Source organism: Hypanus sabinus, chromosome 17 (assembly GCF_030144855.1).
Source record: "Hypanus sabinus isolate sHypSab1 chromosome 17, sHypSab1.hap1, whole genome shotgun sequence".
NCBI classification, from domain to species: domain Eukaryota; kingdom Metazoa; phylum Chordata; class Chondrichthyes; order Myliobatiformes; family Dasyatidae; genus Hypanus; species Hypanus sabinus.
Genome location: NC_082722.1, coordinates 39,393,200 through 39,410,434, shown reverse-complemented (window position 1 = coordinate 39,410,434; position 17,235 = coordinate 39,393,200). Strand labels below are relative to the sequence as shown.

General features: G+C 41.0%; 1 protein-coding gene across 1 annotated transcript in view; it reads left to right on the top strand.

Moving 5' to 3' along the window:
• The window catches only part of tent4b (terminal nucleotidyltransferase 4B), a 61,477-nt gene extending 44,924 nt beyond the window's left edge, over nucleotides 1-16,553 (top strand). Inside the window, exons 8-12 of the mRNA XM_059992891.1 lie at nucleotides 5,050-5,176; nucleotides 5,271-5,374; nucleotides 9,384-9,574; nucleotides 10,201-10,368; nucleotides 12,545-16,553. Of these exons, the coding sequence (XP_059848874.1) occupies nucleotides 5,050-5,176; nucleotides 5,271-5,374; nucleotides 9,384-9,574; nucleotides 10,201-10,368; nucleotides 12,545-12,724 (770 nt within the window). The 3' untranslated portion in view covers nucleotides 12,725-16,553. The remainder of the gene's footprint in view (nucleotides 1-5,049; nucleotides 5,177-5,270; nucleotides 5,375-9,383; nucleotides 9,575-10,200; nucleotides 10,369-12,544) is intronic.
• The last annotated feature ends 682 nt before the right edge of the window (nucleotides 16,554-17,235 follow it).

Below are 17,235 nucleotides of genomic sequence, written 5' to 3'. Positions count from 1 at the left end.
CTTCAGAGATATTGACACCCAGGAACTTGAAATTGCTCATTCTATCTACTTCTGAATCCCTTGATGATGACTGGTGTGTGTTTCCTTGTCTTGCCTTTTCTGATGTCCACAATCAGTTCTTTGGTCTTACTGACATAGAGTGCAAGGTTGTTGCTGAGACACCATTCAACTAACTGATATATCTTGCTCACCATCTGAAATTCTGGCAACAATAGTTGTGTCATCGGCAAATTAACAGATGGCATTAGAGCTGTGCCTCGCCACACAATAGCAGTGTAGAGAGAATCCCTGGCCTGTGATCACATAATAGAGAGGGGCCACTGAGAACTTAAAATCTTTTCCTCACAGAAGGCCATTGATAAAGGCAGAAAGAGCACACCATTCTACCCAGAAGCCTCCCTAGTCAGGGCTCTCCTATAACATTAGTAGCAAAATCTGCAAAGCCAACACTGGCCTATTGAACCATCTCAGAACCCATAGAACTAAGGTAGAAAGACATTATACTTGATATTGGAAGAGTGCCAAAAAGGTGGTGTTGTGGCGACCCACTTCCCAGCGTACTCGAACCGGCTCACAAGTCGGTGCGCACCAGCATTGAGGCCAGTCCCAAAAAGGGCGCCAAGTCTGCTTCACCAGCAAGGGGAAAAGCCCGCACGCGGGACGGGGCTGTGCATACAGCATTCCTGCCCGGGGAGGGCGGGATCAGAAAGGCTTTAAAGCGAGGCCACGAAGTTTGAATAAATCTCTTTTGCAACTGCAGCTCATCGACTGCGTGTTGTTATTTCAGCGCTGCGTGTAGCACACCGCTACAATTGGTGACCCTGACGGCCCAAACGATATTTGGGCCGAAGATGAACGACGCCACATCTGTTCATACAGTTTCGTTAAAACTGCCAAGCTTCTGGACGCTGCGACCTCACCTATGGTTCCAGCAAGCAGAAGCCCAATTCCACGTTCGGCAGATAACCTCGGATGACACACGTTACTACTATGTGGTGAGCTCCCTCGACCAGGAAACAACGGCCCAGGTTGAGGAGTTCATACAGTCTCCCCCAGCGGACAGCAAATACACGGAATTCAAAGCCCTGCTCATAAGGACTTTCGGACTCTCACGGCGCGAGCGAGCTGCCCGCTTACTGCACCTGGATGATTTGGGAGACAGACCGCCAACGGCTTTGATGAACAAGATGCTGTCCCTGGCCAGAGGACACAAGCCCTGCTTCATGTTTGAGCAGGCATTCCTGGAGCAGCTGCCCGAGGACATATGCCTGCTGCTGTCCAACGCGGATTTCAGTGACCCTGGAAGGTGGCAGCCCAGGCGGACTTGCTGTGGAAAGCCAAGGAGGAGAGTGGGGCGTCCATCGCACAGATCACCAGGCCACGCTCCCAGCAGCAGACCAGACCAGGCCCGGCAGCAGAGCCCACTAACCCCAGAGGGAGGGGTGAGGAGACCAACGAATAATGGTGCTTCTACCACCAGCGGTGGGGCGCAGAAGCCTGCCGCTGTAGCCCGCCCTGCAAGTTCCCGGGAAACGCCAGAGCCAGCTGCTGCTGATGGCTACGACGGCTGGCCAGCGGGATAACCTCGTGTATGTGTGGAACAAGCGGTGGGGACGCTGTTTTTTTGGTCGACACCAGAGCCAAGATCAGCGTCTTACCTCCGAGTTATGACACCCACAACAGGGCACCAGGTCCCACCTTGAGGGCCGCGAACAGCAGCACAGTAAGGACCTACGGCACCTGTATGGTGTGGCTACAGTTCGGCTCCAGCCAGTTCACGTGGGACCTCTCACTGGTCGCCGTAGCCCAACCGCTCCTGGGCGCAGATTTTTTGCGGGCTCACAGCCTACAGGTCGACCTGCCAAGGAAGAGACTGGTCCACGCCGAGACCTTTCAAATGTTCTCCCTGGGTGAAGCACAGTTGCCAGCCCCACACCTAGACTCCATCACCCTGTTCGACAATGACTTCACCAGAGTCCTGGCGGATTTCCCATCGGTTCTGGCACCGCAGTTCATGGCAGCCATGCCCAGACACGGCGTACAGCACCACATCCCGACACAGGGACCACCCTCCACGCCCGTGCTTGAAGGCTTCCTCCGGACAAGCTCCGACTAGTGAAGGAGGAGTTCAAGAGGATGGAGGAATTGGGAATCATACAGCGGTCCGACAGCCCATGGGGCGACTACCGCAGGCCGAACGAGGCTACAACACCAGACCGCTACCCTGTGCCACACATACAGGATTTTGCAGCAAACCTGCATGGCACACGGATCTTCTCCAAGATGGACCTCGTCCGGGGATACCATCAAATCCCGATGCATCCGGACAACGTCCCCAAAACGGCTCTCATCACCCCGTTCGACCTTTTTGAGTTCCTCCGCATGCCGTTCGGCCTAAAGAATGCCGCACAGACACTTCAGCGGTTAATGGACGCGGTGGGATGCGACCTGGACTTCGCTTTCATCTGTTTGGACGACATCCTCGTAGCCAGCAGCAGGCGTCAGGAGCATCTGTCCCACCTCCGTCAACTCTATGCCCGACTGAGTGAATACGGCCTGACAATCAACCTGGCCAAATGCCAGTTCGGGCTCAACACCATCGACTTCCTGGGCCAGAGGATTACTAAAGACGGGGCAACCTCTCTGCCCGCTAAGGTAGACGCAGTCCGCCATTTCCCCCGACCCAACACAATCAAAGGCCTTCAGGAATTTGTGGGTATGGTAAATTTCTACCACCGCTTCCTCCCTTCAGCTGCCCGAATCATGCGCCCCCTGTTCGCCCTGATGTCGGGTCCGGGCAAGGACATTACCTGGGACGAGGAGTCCGCTGCCGCTTTGATTAAAACGAAGGAAGCCTTGGCAAACGCCGCGATGCTAGTGCACCCCAGAATGGACGTCCCTACCGCCCTCTCAGTGGACGCATCTAACACGGCAGTCGGTGGAGTGCTGGAACAACTCATTAAGGGTTGCTGGGAACCCCTGGTGTTTTTCAGCAATCACATGCGGCCATCCGAGCAGGAACTGTTGGCGCTATACCTGGCAATCTGGCATTTCAGGTACTTCTTAGAAGGTAGGCCCTTCACCGCATTCACGAACTACAAACCGCTTACCTTTGTGTTCACGAAAGTGTCCGATCCCTGGTCGTCCCGCCAGCAGCGACATCCGTCCTACATCTCTGAATATGTAACAGATGTCTGGCGTGTCTTGGGAAAGGACAATGTTGTGGCAGACGCTCTCTCTCGCCCTACCATTCAAGCCCTGTCCCAAGGGGTAGACTATGAAGCATTGCCGGAGGCGCAACAGGCAGACGAGGAGATCCCTAGTTACAGAATCGCAGTCACCGGACCTCCCTGTAGGCCCAGGTGAGAGGACCCTACTCTGTGACGTCACCACCGGCGAACTCCGCCCTGTCGTCCCAGCAGCCTGGCAGCGGCGCGTTTTCTACTCCATTCATAACTTAGCACACCCCTCCATCAGGACAATCGTCCAGCTGGTCTCCAACAGGTTCATTTGGCACGGACTCCGAAAGCAGGTCAGTGAATGGGCCAAAACGTGCATGCACTGCCAAACTGCCAAGGTGCAGTGGCACACCAAAGCTCTGCCGCAGCAGTTCCACCCCACCCACTGGCGTTTCAACCACATTCATGTGGATATCGTGGGCCCTCTGCTAGTGTCACGCGGAGCGTGGCACCTCCTCACTATTGTGGACCGGTTCGCAAGATGGCCAGAGGTGGTCCCGCTCACCGACACCACCTCCGAATCTTGCGCCCGGGCACTGATTGCCACCTGGGTATCTCGCTTTGGTGTACCGGCCCACATTACCTCCGACAGTTCACCTCCAGCCTGTGGTCAGCTATGGCCACAGTCGAACGGATTGGTGGAGCGTTTCCACCGTCACCTGAAGTCGGCTCTCATGGCCCGCCTGGGAGGACCTAACTGGGTGGACGAGCTTCCCTGGGTCCTGCTCGGAATCCGCACGGCGCCCAAAGAAGATCTGCACACCTCGTCGGCCGAGTTGGTGGGGAGTTCATACCAGCCCCAAGGGGGCAAGAGGAAAAACCTGCAGTAGTCCTGGGCAGACTATGCGAGAGGCTCAGTAACCTGGCCCGCATACCCACTTCGCAGCATGGGCAGAACCCGACCTGCATACCCAAAGACCTGCTAAACTGTAAGTTCGTTTTTGTACGATGGGGCGGACAGCGGCCCTATGAGGGGCCGTTTACGGTGATCAGAAACAACGGGTCCACATTCGTGCTGGACATGGGGGGAGAGAGGAGGTTTTCACTGTGGACCGTCTCAAACCGGCCCATGTGGACGTGGCGCAGCCCGTCAAGATTCCAGCACCGTGGCACAGAGGCAGACCTCCCAAACAGAGTCTGACCCAGACTGTGGACATTGGGGGGAGTATCGCCGGTTCTGGGAGTGGGTTATGTGGCGACCCACTTCCCAGCGCACTCGAACCGGCTCACAAATCGGTGCACGCCGGCATTGAGCCCAGACCCAAAAAGGGCGCCAAGTCTGCTTCACCGGCAAGGGGAAAAGCCCACGCGCAGGACGCGACTGTGAATACGCGCCCCCTACAGCATTCCCGCCCAGGGAGGACGGGATCAGGAAGGCTTTAAAGCGAGACTGCGGTTCGAATAAATCTCTTTTGCAACTGCAGCTCATCGACTGCGTGTCGTTATTTCAGCGCTGCGTGTAGCACACCACTACAGTGTTATCCAATATAATCATGCAGCTGCTGGCTGCCCCCAGCATACCTCTAAATACATTGATTGGTAATGCTTACATCTTTCACTGTATGTTTCAATGTACATGTGACAAATAAACAAGTAAGTCTCCCTGGTTACTCAGCCTTATATTGTCAGTATAGTTTCTATTCCTTTCTTCATTTGTTTATCTAGCTTCACACAAATTTTATTTTGCTTCACCTCCATTCTTACGTGGTAGCAAGCAACCTGTATTTTAATTTGGTGAAAGGAAGTTGTCTGTTACTTTAAAATTGTGCATGTGTACAGTGTGTAATGTATTTTTTCTTTCTTTCTGAAGGAAATGATGTTGGTAGGAGTTCATATGGTGCCATGCAGGTAAAGCAAGCCTTTGATTATGCCTATGTTGTTCTCAGTCACGCTGTGTCTCCAATTGCAAAGTTTTATCCAAACAAAGAATGTGAGAGGTAAGAGGTTATTGTTAGCAATTTAATATCAATTGTAAGATATAACAATTCATCTTGACTTAATTATCTATTAAATACAAATGTATTTTATCAGTATATTGGGTCGAATAATCCGAGTAACTCAAGAAGTTGCTGACTACAGGACCTGGATACAGGAGCACTGGGGATCACAAAACAGCGATGATCTTTCATTTAATGGTAGGTGTGTTCCTGAGCAAATCATTCTTGTATATAAAAAAAAATCCTTTGAAGATCATAAATTCAATGAAATACTGTTTACTTTTGCCTTTTATTCCTTTCACATACTTTTTTAATTTTTTAATCATGTTGACAAACTCTTCATGTGTCTGTATGTGAGAAAGGGCAGAAAAAGTTTGGCACTTAACTGAACTTTTAAGTTGAATGTCCTAATGGCATCTGAATGTGCATGTTTTCTGAACAGCCTTCCCTAATTTTTAACTCTGCTGTCTTAACATTAAAAATTTCATTTAGATCAGCGTCCCAGTAGAATCATTGGCCTTTGAATTAGCAGAATGCCACTGACAGAGAGCACATTCATGTCTGTCAATGAGAGCTATGCTTTATTCTTCTCAGGTCTTGATGTCCTGGTTCCCAGATTACACCCATCATGGGTGAGAGTTCATTCATTCCATGGTGTACAGAGAACTAGGTCTCTGTCTGAATGGGCCCAGACCAGCAGTAAACTATAGTAAACTATTTTCCCATCCTGATTTTTGTGTGTGTGGGTGTAATTGTGGTTTTCCTGGAAATTAAGTTTTTTGCCATTTTTTGAAAAAAAACTGCCTCAAACTTAGATTGGTACAAGATTGGGTAATCTGCTTATTTAAGTATAGCAATCTTTATGAATTTACATTAATTGTTCTTAAAATATTTAGGATTGACAATTGAATGTTTCAGTGATATTTTGCTTACAAATAAACTAAGAACTACGTGCTTGAAGCATAAACGAAAAGGAGGGTAGTGATTATTGGATGTTTAATTGGGGACTGGCACAAATGAAGCAAGGGCTCATAGAACATAGAGCGCCACAGTAGCATAGCAGTTAGTGCAACCCTCAGCTCAGGGCGTCGGTGTTCAATCCCGGAGTTCTCTCATGGAATGTGTGCGTTTCCTTCCGCAGTCCAAAGAAGTATCGGTTGGAAGGTCATTGTAAATTGTCTCATGAATAGGCTAGGGTTAAATCAGTAGGTTGCTGGTGACATGGTTCGAAGGGCTGGAATGGCTTATTCCATGCTGTATCTCTAAATATACCAACACCATACCTGTCATATGATGCCTGCTGATTTTGATTGATGTCAGTTACCTCGAAGTCTCAATCTTCCTTGATGCTTTAATCAGCAATTAATGGATTCTTGAATTGGCTTGTGCCCCGTCTCAAACTACTTTCGCATTGAGGCCATCTAAGTGCATGCTCGCTTCCCAGAATCTTCTTGGAGACAGCAAAGTGCTGGAACACTCAATTGATCTCCAAACTCTAAATCACAGGCTCTAACAGTCCCAGAAACATTAACGGTGAAAACAGACATAAAAGAAGTAAAGACATTTCTCTGGGCTATCAGGAAAATGTTGGCTGAGGGAGCATTGTATGCTAGTACCATCTTGACCAGATCAGCAAGATTGAGACACTCAAGTCCATGTATCAGGAGAAAACAGAAACCAAGCAGAAACAGCCACATTGGAACACTCAGAACTGGAAAGAGACAGGTCTTCTGAAAGTTTAAGAAGAGAAAAAAACTGACATTGTTAAAGTACTTTGTAATACTGTTAGCCATTTGACATCATTCATGGTTGGTGAAGTGAGGGCCAGGGCCTTGTCAAATGAGAATTTACGGCTAGAATTGCTCTGTTATGGTAATACACTCCCTGTGTGGTACAGGGCCCTGCCGATGGTTGCTATCAGGAGATTGCCTTCAGGAGCACACCAGAAGAAATGGTCCTCTTGATGGTGTGCAGGTTGACAAGCTTGGGTAACTTGGAAGGTTATCATTGTATCATTTGGAAAGTCTGACTTGTTAGCTGCATTTGTATTTTGAATATTGCAGCAAATTTTCCTGGTTGTGTGTACGGTTGTAATCATGCATTTTTGAGCACATATAACCCAGCATAAACTGAAGAAAAGACACTTGCTCCTAAATTATCAACCTGGATTTACCCCCACTGGAAAACGTGTTCATGGTGAAAAGTTGTGAAGCAGTTTGGGAGATTTTGAGGACGTGAAAGATCCCTTCATTTTCCTTGCTTTGATCACATACAATTGTTCCCGATAACCAGTGTCTTGTCTTAACATACAATTATTTTGTTCATAATCAACATGTATTAAGTATTTTCAGAGAGATCAGTAGTCTGTCCTTTGCATTCATATTTTTCAGGAGGACTAATTATATTGTGATATTCTTGTCTGGTCTCTGTATTGCTTTCATCTGTTATTCTGCCTTGATTCCCATCTCACTGCCATATTAATTTAAACCTTTTCCAACAGCTCTTGCAAACAAAACCCCAAGGACATTATTGCCAATCCTGCCCAAGTATAGACCATCCAGTTTATACTGGTTCTACCTTCACAAGAGCTGGTTTCAATGCTCGAGGATTCTGCAACCCTCCGTCCTGCACCACTGCTTAAGCTCATATTCTAACTATGTTGCTGTTCCTAGTCTGAATAGCTTGGGGCACAGGTTGCAATCCAGAGATTACTCCCTTTGAGAGTCTGCTTTTTAATCTAACTCCCTAAATCTGTCTTAAAGATCTCCTCTGCTTTTTTTTTCTAAGTTGTTGGGGCACCAGGACACCTGGGTATTCACCCTTGCCTTCCAGATTGCCCTGCAGCCATTCTAAAACATACCTGACCCTTGCACCTGGGAAGAACACCAACTTGGAGTGCTCTTTGTGGTCACAGAAGCTCCTGCATATTCCTCTTACCATGGAATCCCCTACCATGGTAGCTCTGCCACACTTTTCTCTTGATTTTGAGCATTTAAGATATTTAGGACATTTAAACTCCACTTCATTAATAACCATTTTTCTAGTGTCTCCTCATAATCTACTTTGTTTCTTGACTTAACTAAATTGTACTCTTTCATCACAATTATTACCTGGTTCAATTCGATCTTGATGTTGCTCATTAGATATCCCCTTTTCCTGATTGATTCAAATCTATTCTACTAGGTATTACTTGGTCAATCAACTAAAGAATTTAATTTTTAATAATGTACTCTGCCCCTTTCATAGCAGTATTTGGGTTTCATGTGGTACCATTTTGTATTTTCTAATAATTTGGAACCATTAAGACTATTCAAATGTATTCATTATGCTAAGTTACATTTAGAAATTGATTTCTCAAAAATGTCTTCAGAATGTAATTTGATTTTTGAATGGTGTAACTATCTGTCCCTAAGATACAGAACAGTGAAAAATTTCAATTTAATTTTGACATTTAATGTAAAAATTGTTTATTGTTTCTGAATTAAATCATGTACCTCTGAATCCTTCTTTCCAGACTGAAACTCAGATTTCCTGTTTTACCTCATAAACATTAAGAAATGGACCTAACAGGTTCTGTTAGTACTGACAGTTGTTATACAGACATATTTCTCAAGTATGTGACTAAAATAATCTTGGCATGCTGTATATTTCAACAAATGAGATGTCTAAGGTTAATGTGAGTGATGCCGGTACACTTTCACTGTGTGTGTTTGTTAAAATCAAACAATAGTCTTAGTACAAGAAAGGCCATTCAGCCTACTAAATCTGTATTATCTCCTAATGGATGAATTCTGTTAGCACTACTTTTCCATTCCTTTAAATATTGCCCTGCAAATTATTTTTTGAGGTAGCTATCAGTTCTTTCCACTATCTTTTCAGTGTAATCTTAATTAATTCTGATTTTTCCTTGTATTCTCTGTGATTCTTTCATAATCTGCCCTCACTGACCCTTGAATCATTTGCTAATGGGTGCAAATTTCCTCGTTTGTTGTCTCTAAATTGATCATGGCATTGGGCAACCTTTTTTGCTCCTTGAGAACATTCCTTTCTTAGCCATTCTTATGGTTTATTAGATTCTGTTTAGGTAAATTTGTGGCTAGTGTTCAATGAATCGGGCTTGATGAATAACTGTGCCGCTCTCCATAACAAGTAATCATTAAGAGAATGACAGTTACTGCAGTTAGCTAACTTTTCCCTCCTTCCTCAGGAAATGATGTAACTTTGCTAGTTGGCCCGCAACAACTGGATAAATGCAACAACAATGTTTCTGAAGAATGCACAGTAATAAGCCAACCCAGAAGTAGAACCTCTGAGACTTGTCTGAGTAAACATTCTTCAAATTCTTCATCTGGTCCCTTATCCTCTGCATCTTCTACCTTATCCAGTTCAAGTGATGTTGTAAGTAACCAACCTGTTAGCCACAGTTACTACTGTATCTTGTGGATAATAATATTCTTCTGTCTCTTAATATTTTTTTCAAGTTTAGTTTATTGATGTTTAACTATTTACATACATACATACAAACGAGACAACGTTACTCCAGACCAGTAGTACATATTAACACACAATAACTTGGGAAAGTAAGAATTTAATCTACAAATTAACCAGTGGCACTTCAAATGTGATGTTACAGTACTGTGTTTGAATTAAAAAACGTTGTTAAAACAATAAAATTCAGATAATCTGCTATCAGTCTATTTGGAAATCCTAATGGTTTGGAATCAGGCTCACCAGGCCATGTTTCCTCTGATCAGCGGGGTCCCAGATTCCATATTTCTCTTGCACACATCTGGTTTGATGGAAAATTTACCACTTCAGTTTTATTTCTCTTCTGACAACTGCTTCCTGATCTGATGAAAGTTTCCAGCATTTTCTGTTTCTATTTCATCTGCTGGTTTTATTAGCATTTCAAGGTTATTCTTTTGCATACACTAATGCTGTAGTTGTAAGATTATTCTGTGATTGTTTTGGAATGCTATGCATCTTCAGTGCATTTTGTATTTTTCATGTTTTTTTACATCTAGGATTCTGATGGAACATCTTGCAAAAGCTCCAAACAATCTAGCAGTCATCAGTCAAATACTAACAGATCAGTGCCACAAGGATCAATAGCAGAATCATCTTCATCGCCAAGTTTGAAAACTCAACATAGCCCATCAAACAATTCAACAAGTAACAATACTAAAGCCCAGGTTTGAAGTTTTTATGTTTTCCTCTCGAGTTTAGGTTTGGATAGCTAGAGATTTTTGGACTTGATTCTTATTGCCAGAATTAATATTGGATGAAACTTTTATGACACCCAAATTGATCTCGTTCCTCTTCCTCTTCCCTGTTCCATCCATTAATAAGTTCAATAATTGCTAATATCTCTTTACCAACAATTTAATTATAAAAACATGTTTTGGCTGTTTGTCATATTCCACAATTGAGTCAAGGGAAATGAAAATGTGTTGTCCCTTTATAAGATGTTATCTGTTGATAAGACATTATGCCTGTATTCTCTGATGATTTGACTCATTACTATGTAATTTGACACTTGGATATTTTCCCACGGTAAAGTAATCTGAAGCATCTCATAACCCTGTTTAAAAGTTGCTACTTGCTCTAATGCATTTTGACATCCCACACTTTTCTTGATTCAGTGAATAGAAAAATCTTAAGTGATAGATTTCCATTAGGATAAGATGCTTGAAAGATTTAAAAATGTTTTTGACATGGCAAGTTGTCATGCTTTAATAACTTTTAACTTTCATGCAATGGACAGTTTGGCCCAGTCATACTCTATATTGGCTATCCATGAAACCAAATTCAAAACACATTTTCTGTTCTAATGTCACATCACTCTTCATATGTATAATATATCACCTGATTACGAGACCCATTTAACCACTTATCTTCATGTTGGCCACTTAAATATATCAGTTATGAAGGAAATGTTAGTCTGTCCCGAGCCTTATAGGCTCATCAGACCAGTGCTTATGCTGGTTTCCGTGGTGTGAAGCAACTGAGAGTACAAGATGCGCCCCCCCCCCCCCCCCCCACCAAGGATAGGACACTAGTCTATCGCAAGTTAAGAAGGAAAGCTTTAGTTATATCTTGAAATAAACGTTTCATATCTTACCATGGTGCCCATCTACAAATCATTGTATACAGTCCAATTTACATACTTGAGAAATGAATATTAAGGAATGCTGTACTTTGTTGCCAATGGGTATTAATGTACTTAGGGGGAAAAATGGAAGGCAAAAAAACAGTTGGCCTTCAAATCTGTCCCCAAATACATCTTAGTATGAGAATCATGACCAGATCTTTTGTCGTATGTGGTGAATCTATGGAATTCATTACCCCAGAGGGCTATGGAGACCATCATTGGTATATTTAAAGTGTAGGCTTAACAGATTCTTGATTTAGTAAGGACATCAAAGATTGTGGGGAGAAAGCAGGAGAGTGGGTTTGAAAGGGATAATAAATCAGCCATGATCAAATGGCTGAGCAGACCTGATGGACTGAAAGGGCTAATTTTGCTCTTTTATGATATGATCTATGTCTTACAGTCTATGCGTGCATTCCTAATCTAACTCTTCCTCTTTCTTTAAAAAAAATCAGCTAGACTGGTTGTGGAGCTCCTCAAACTGTTCTTCATCATGCACCCCGAAATAGTTTTCAATTGCTATATTACGGTTCCTTAGATGAGAAATGTGCAGGCAACTATTCAAAATCTCACCCAATGACCCAATATAGAGGGCACTCTCGTACTGGATGAAGTGAAGTTAGTTCTCCATATACAGAAAGAACTAGAATGAAAGCTAGATCTTTTTTTTACATTTTTAAAATTTTTATTGAAGGCCAATCATTCTTCAAACCCCAGAAGCTCAATTTCCAGTTTCATTTTGCATCCTTATAAGAGATTTGATTTTGCTGTAACATTGTATAGTGTCCTTGAACACAAATATAGTAGAAAACTGGAATACAATTTTGAATAGTGCTTTGGTAGTTTTGTAGATTTTTAAGAATTTCAAATGTGGTTAGCCTGACAGTTTCGTTGTTGGTGTGTGCACTGCAGTTTATGAAAACATACTGACTAGATTTGTACCATTAATGTAAAGTAGACCAGCTTTGCTAAAGTTTAAACAGTTTCTGGTAATTGCTGTCTGTTGCTGTCAGAATTACATGGGCTGCACAGGAACATTTTTATTATAGTGAAGAAAAGTTTAGAAACTTAGACCTCAATTTGCAAAAAATTAAATACCAAGTGGAGATGTGCATATTTGCAATGTTTTTTTACAAATTTCTGTCCACTGAATTATAGATTGATAAGATTGCCAGTGATCAATTTCAGATTGTGCTCACTATATGATTGTGTTCCAGCTCAGTGCAGCAAGACTCTTCCGTTCATCTATCAAAGGCGTCCAAGGACAACAGAACTCCAGCCAAGTTGGAAGCGTATCGAACAAGCAGAATTCAGTAAACAAGCCACATCAACAATCATTTCCTAGCAAAAAGAAGAAGCCCAAGAGAGACACAGCCTCAGCAGACTTGTGTCGATAGTCTGTTTTTGACTTGGTTAACAAAAATTCCTGCAGCGATCTCATAAGCCACATGAAATGGGCAGTGCTAGATGGGATCTGCTGAAGCTTTTCCAAGAGTCTGGATTTTGATTTTTTTTTTCCAGATTGCTGTTCAATGATCATGGGCTGCAGCGGTTGTCACAAACATTGCTTCCCTATTTAGATGGGCCATAAGCTGCAGTGAAGCAGAACTTTGACACAGATGGAATCGTTGCACAAGAATTCCCCTCTCCGGGTTTAAGATGTTATGGGAGTTGATCAAACAAGAAAGGATCTTGAAATTATTGAAAAAGAAAATTTCTGTTGCTTCCTTTGCAAGGAAAATTTAAATGTTACAACAAATGTATACATTGTGCACGATTTTAAAATTATTTTTGCATATACTGACATTTTTATTGTGTATATACAGAAAAGATTGTATCAGTACAGTATTTGCATTGGTAATCTTTGTGTGTTTTTGGGGTAACAGGTTTTACATGTCATTGCAGTTTAAATTTGAAATTTTCAGTATTAGTAATTTAACAGATCCCAATGATGTTCTCTTACACTTTATATATTAGAGAGAAGGCAATTTGGTAAGCTTGAAAGTGTTATACTAATGCTTATCCATGTAGCAACTTCCAGATTCATTTGGATTCTGAAATAGAAGATATCATTGATCCAGCAGTTGTTGAAGTACACTAGGTTTAAGGCTTTAAGTAGCACGTGGCATCTGGAAAAGTGAGACAACATTTTAATACTGTTTAATTCTGTGTGCAGCATGCAGATATTTGTACAACTGTTAAAGATGCTGTATGAACAGAATTGTTCCTCTGAAATATTTTAAAGGAAGTTTTAATATTTCCTTGTCTCAGGTGTAATAGTAAATATTCATATTGTATTTTACCAAATGGAATGATCACAAATTTCCTTCTAAATACATCCTTATAGATATGACAGCATAAGTCTGTGTTGTCCCAATTTCTGGCTTTTCTATGTTGTGTTAGTACAAGTTTTAAGTACAGGCAAAACCATATTTAATTTCTGTAGAGAGTAACCTCACAGCATTCTGCTCTAATAGATACTGCTTTTGTTTCTTGAACTTTTTATGTATGTGTATCTGTTTGTTGAACCCTTCAATCCTAGTGCATCTCCAACTTGCTTTCTTGTACATAAAATCATGACCAAATATCATTTAACAAACTTGTGTTATATAGTTACATTTGTGTTTACATACTTTGTAAACAGACATTACTGGAGAAGTTCACACTACAATTTTCCTATCAACTGCGGATACATCTTACTTATTAAAATCAATGCCAGAAGCATCAAGCTTCCCTCAGTAAAAATGGGAACTACGGGGGAAAAATGGACTTGGTTAAAATTGCTGTTGAGAAAAAAAGTCCTTAAAATGCAAACTGAATAAAATTATTAGGAGTGGAGTGGAAAAATCAAATGTTCTTTGATTTATTTCTTTAAAAAGTTGCAATTGGTATATATCCACAAGATAATTAGACAAAAATGAATAATTGCAGTGTAAATGAGCAGTGAAAATTAAATTCATGTAGCTTACTCATTCAAGAATTTTAATCTTAATGTGGAGTGATAGAAATACTTATTCACTACAATGGGTGTTATTAGAATGGGACATGGATCCTTTCAGAAGTCCATGATAGTTGTTCCACCAATGAACTCGCTGCTATTCCGAACATTTAGTTAACTGTATTTGATTGAAGAACAACTTTTCCTTTTGGAATGCTTTGAAGCATTTGTCCAGCTGAGCAATATAAGGCTTTTTACAGCAAATTTTGCAATCAGTCTGATGCACAAGTAGGTATCTTTTTTAACTGGCTTCATTAATACATATTATCACCATCAAGGTAATCAAAATAATTCTATTTATTGAATGGAATGCCATTCAATCTCTAAAATATACAATGGAAAGTAAAGATGATTGTAATTAACATTGATTCTTCCACAAAAACTCATTATTTACATTTTTAAAAGTTCATGATTGCTTCAGATTTTCTATGAAGGCATGAATTGATGCAGAACTTTTACTGTAAAATCCACATGCTGAATCATTACCAGTGATCAAAAAATTGTTTAATATGGTGCTAGTTGATATTGATCTCAAAGCTGTAATAAATACTTTCAGATTTAAAATATTAATGATTTGTGTTAGAAAATATATAGCAGTATAAGAAACCTACTGTCTGGTAACTTTATTACAGTAGTACTAGTCAGATAGATGTTCCATGCCAAATTTATATTCCAAGTTAATCTTTATTTTATTGATTAGATACATTTATGATGAAGAATGCATTTTTATTATCTTAATGGTTTACTGTATGTAGTGAATAAATTGTGTTGCTTCAGTATATGCTGCTAATCCATTCTTAACCAAATCGATGCTGCATTACACAGATGGAGGTAAACCAAAAACTATTTAGGAATGGATGAAAGGTTAGAGTTATATTGCAGATACTTATCTTTTTTTGTCATTTGTGAATGTATTTCAGTTTTCAGATAAGATTTGATTTAATGCCTGATTGTTAGGATATTCTGTAGTAGTTTGTAAATCCATAACTTATAACCTGACAAATATAAAAGGGATCTTAAAATAGTTATATAATGAATAACAAGAATTAATATGGTGAAATGCCATAATAAACGGGGCAGTAGTTAAAATGATACTGGTTCCATTGAGAATCTTTGCCACCATTTTAGGAATGTTGCTAGTTATATTTAATGACTTGTTTTGTTAATTGATAAATAAACCTCCTCTTCTAAGACAGCACAACATCCTTGAAGCAATGTAGACAAATTTTTGTAAATGAAATAATAAGTATGGTTTGCCTTAAAACTATTTTATAATAATTCATACAAGGAATAAAACCTTGGAAAGTTTAAAACACCAGTGACATTTGAGAGCAGTTCACCTGTTCTGCTTGGCAATTGTGGTTTCTTATCTGTGTGCTGTATTAGGTGTGCTTTGTCATTTCACTCACTCACACAAAAAAACAATAGTTTCCAGTTTGTTTTCTAGATATGAGACTGATAAGTTGTGATGGCAAATGAACTTACAATATGTACTGTAAATTTAGCATGTATATCATTTTTGTAAAATGAACTCTGCTGCCTCTGCAGTAAATGCAAGAAAATAATGGTTAATTTGATAGCATTTCTGAAGAGAAAAGATGAGTTAATATTTTTGATGTAAATCCTCCATTAGAACTGAAGTTCTGATTAAGGCTGTACACCAAAGAATTAATTCATCTTTCCACTTTATAGATGTTGACCAATTAGCTTTGTATTGGCAGTATTTGATTATATATTTTTGGAATTGTCATTTATGGCATACTTCTAGAAAAAAAATTTATTTTGTTTTCTCCCTCTCCCCCCCCCCCCCAATTCACTTCATGGCATTGGATGCTCTTTCCTCTTCTCAACATCTCCCACCCATCACTTCTTGTCTCTGTCACTCAGACATCTTTTTACTAATTGATTTTTTTTTTGCTTCTGGTTCAATTATTTCAATCCAACAGCTAGTGCACATTACTTTCAATAAGAAGGATCCAGCATATTGAATACCTCCTGTCTCAGCTGTTGGAAATTGACTCATCGTAACTTTGAAACAGATGATTTAACTTTTATATTCTTGTTGCATTTTTAGGTTTGAATTCATAAATGTCTGTCTTCACATGTTTTGGTTTGATTTATTTTCCAATGGGTTGCAGTTTGTAATTGATTCTCCTAGGATACCATCTGTTAATTCAGAAGATTACATGTAATTGCTAATACAATAAATTGTCTTCCCATCGCCATGACATGCTGTCTTTAAGCATTTTTTAAACTAGCCCGTTGGGGGCTTTGTCAAGCAATTTAAGTACACAATTATCAACACAAACCCTTACAAATTCAAATGGAAACTGTCACAAATAAAACATTGGTTCAACTTAAGTGTGGAGATGTGCAATTGGAAATTGATACAAGAAGTAGTAGTTAGTGATTCAATCACATCTGTTTTATTTGCTTAAAGTTAGAGGATGAATGAATTGGAAAATTAATTTTGAACATAGTATGTGATTGAGAGTACACCTGCAAGTATTGAACACATCGTTTTGTTGCTCATGGCTTCAAGTACAATTTACAAGTATTTTTTGCCATGTTGTTTTTCTTTTTAAAACAAAACAGTGAAAGCCAAATAAATCTGCTTTGCCTGAGTCAAATATTAAAGAAGCACCTTTTGGAAGGATATATTAGGGAAAGGCTTAAAATAGCATAAAGTTTGGTCTTAGACTGCAATTTTGGAGAAAATTACATGTTACAGTGATTTCAATGTGCTTGAAGGTGCTAGAACAATGTATTGAACACCCTGATCTGCTGAGGAGCAATTTTTAGAAGTGGCATGATGTTATTTCCCTGCTGGCCCGTTACTGAAGTGTAGGATATGCAGGCTGACTCATTGGCATGCATCTGAATGGCTCAACAACTGAGGGAGAGTTGCAT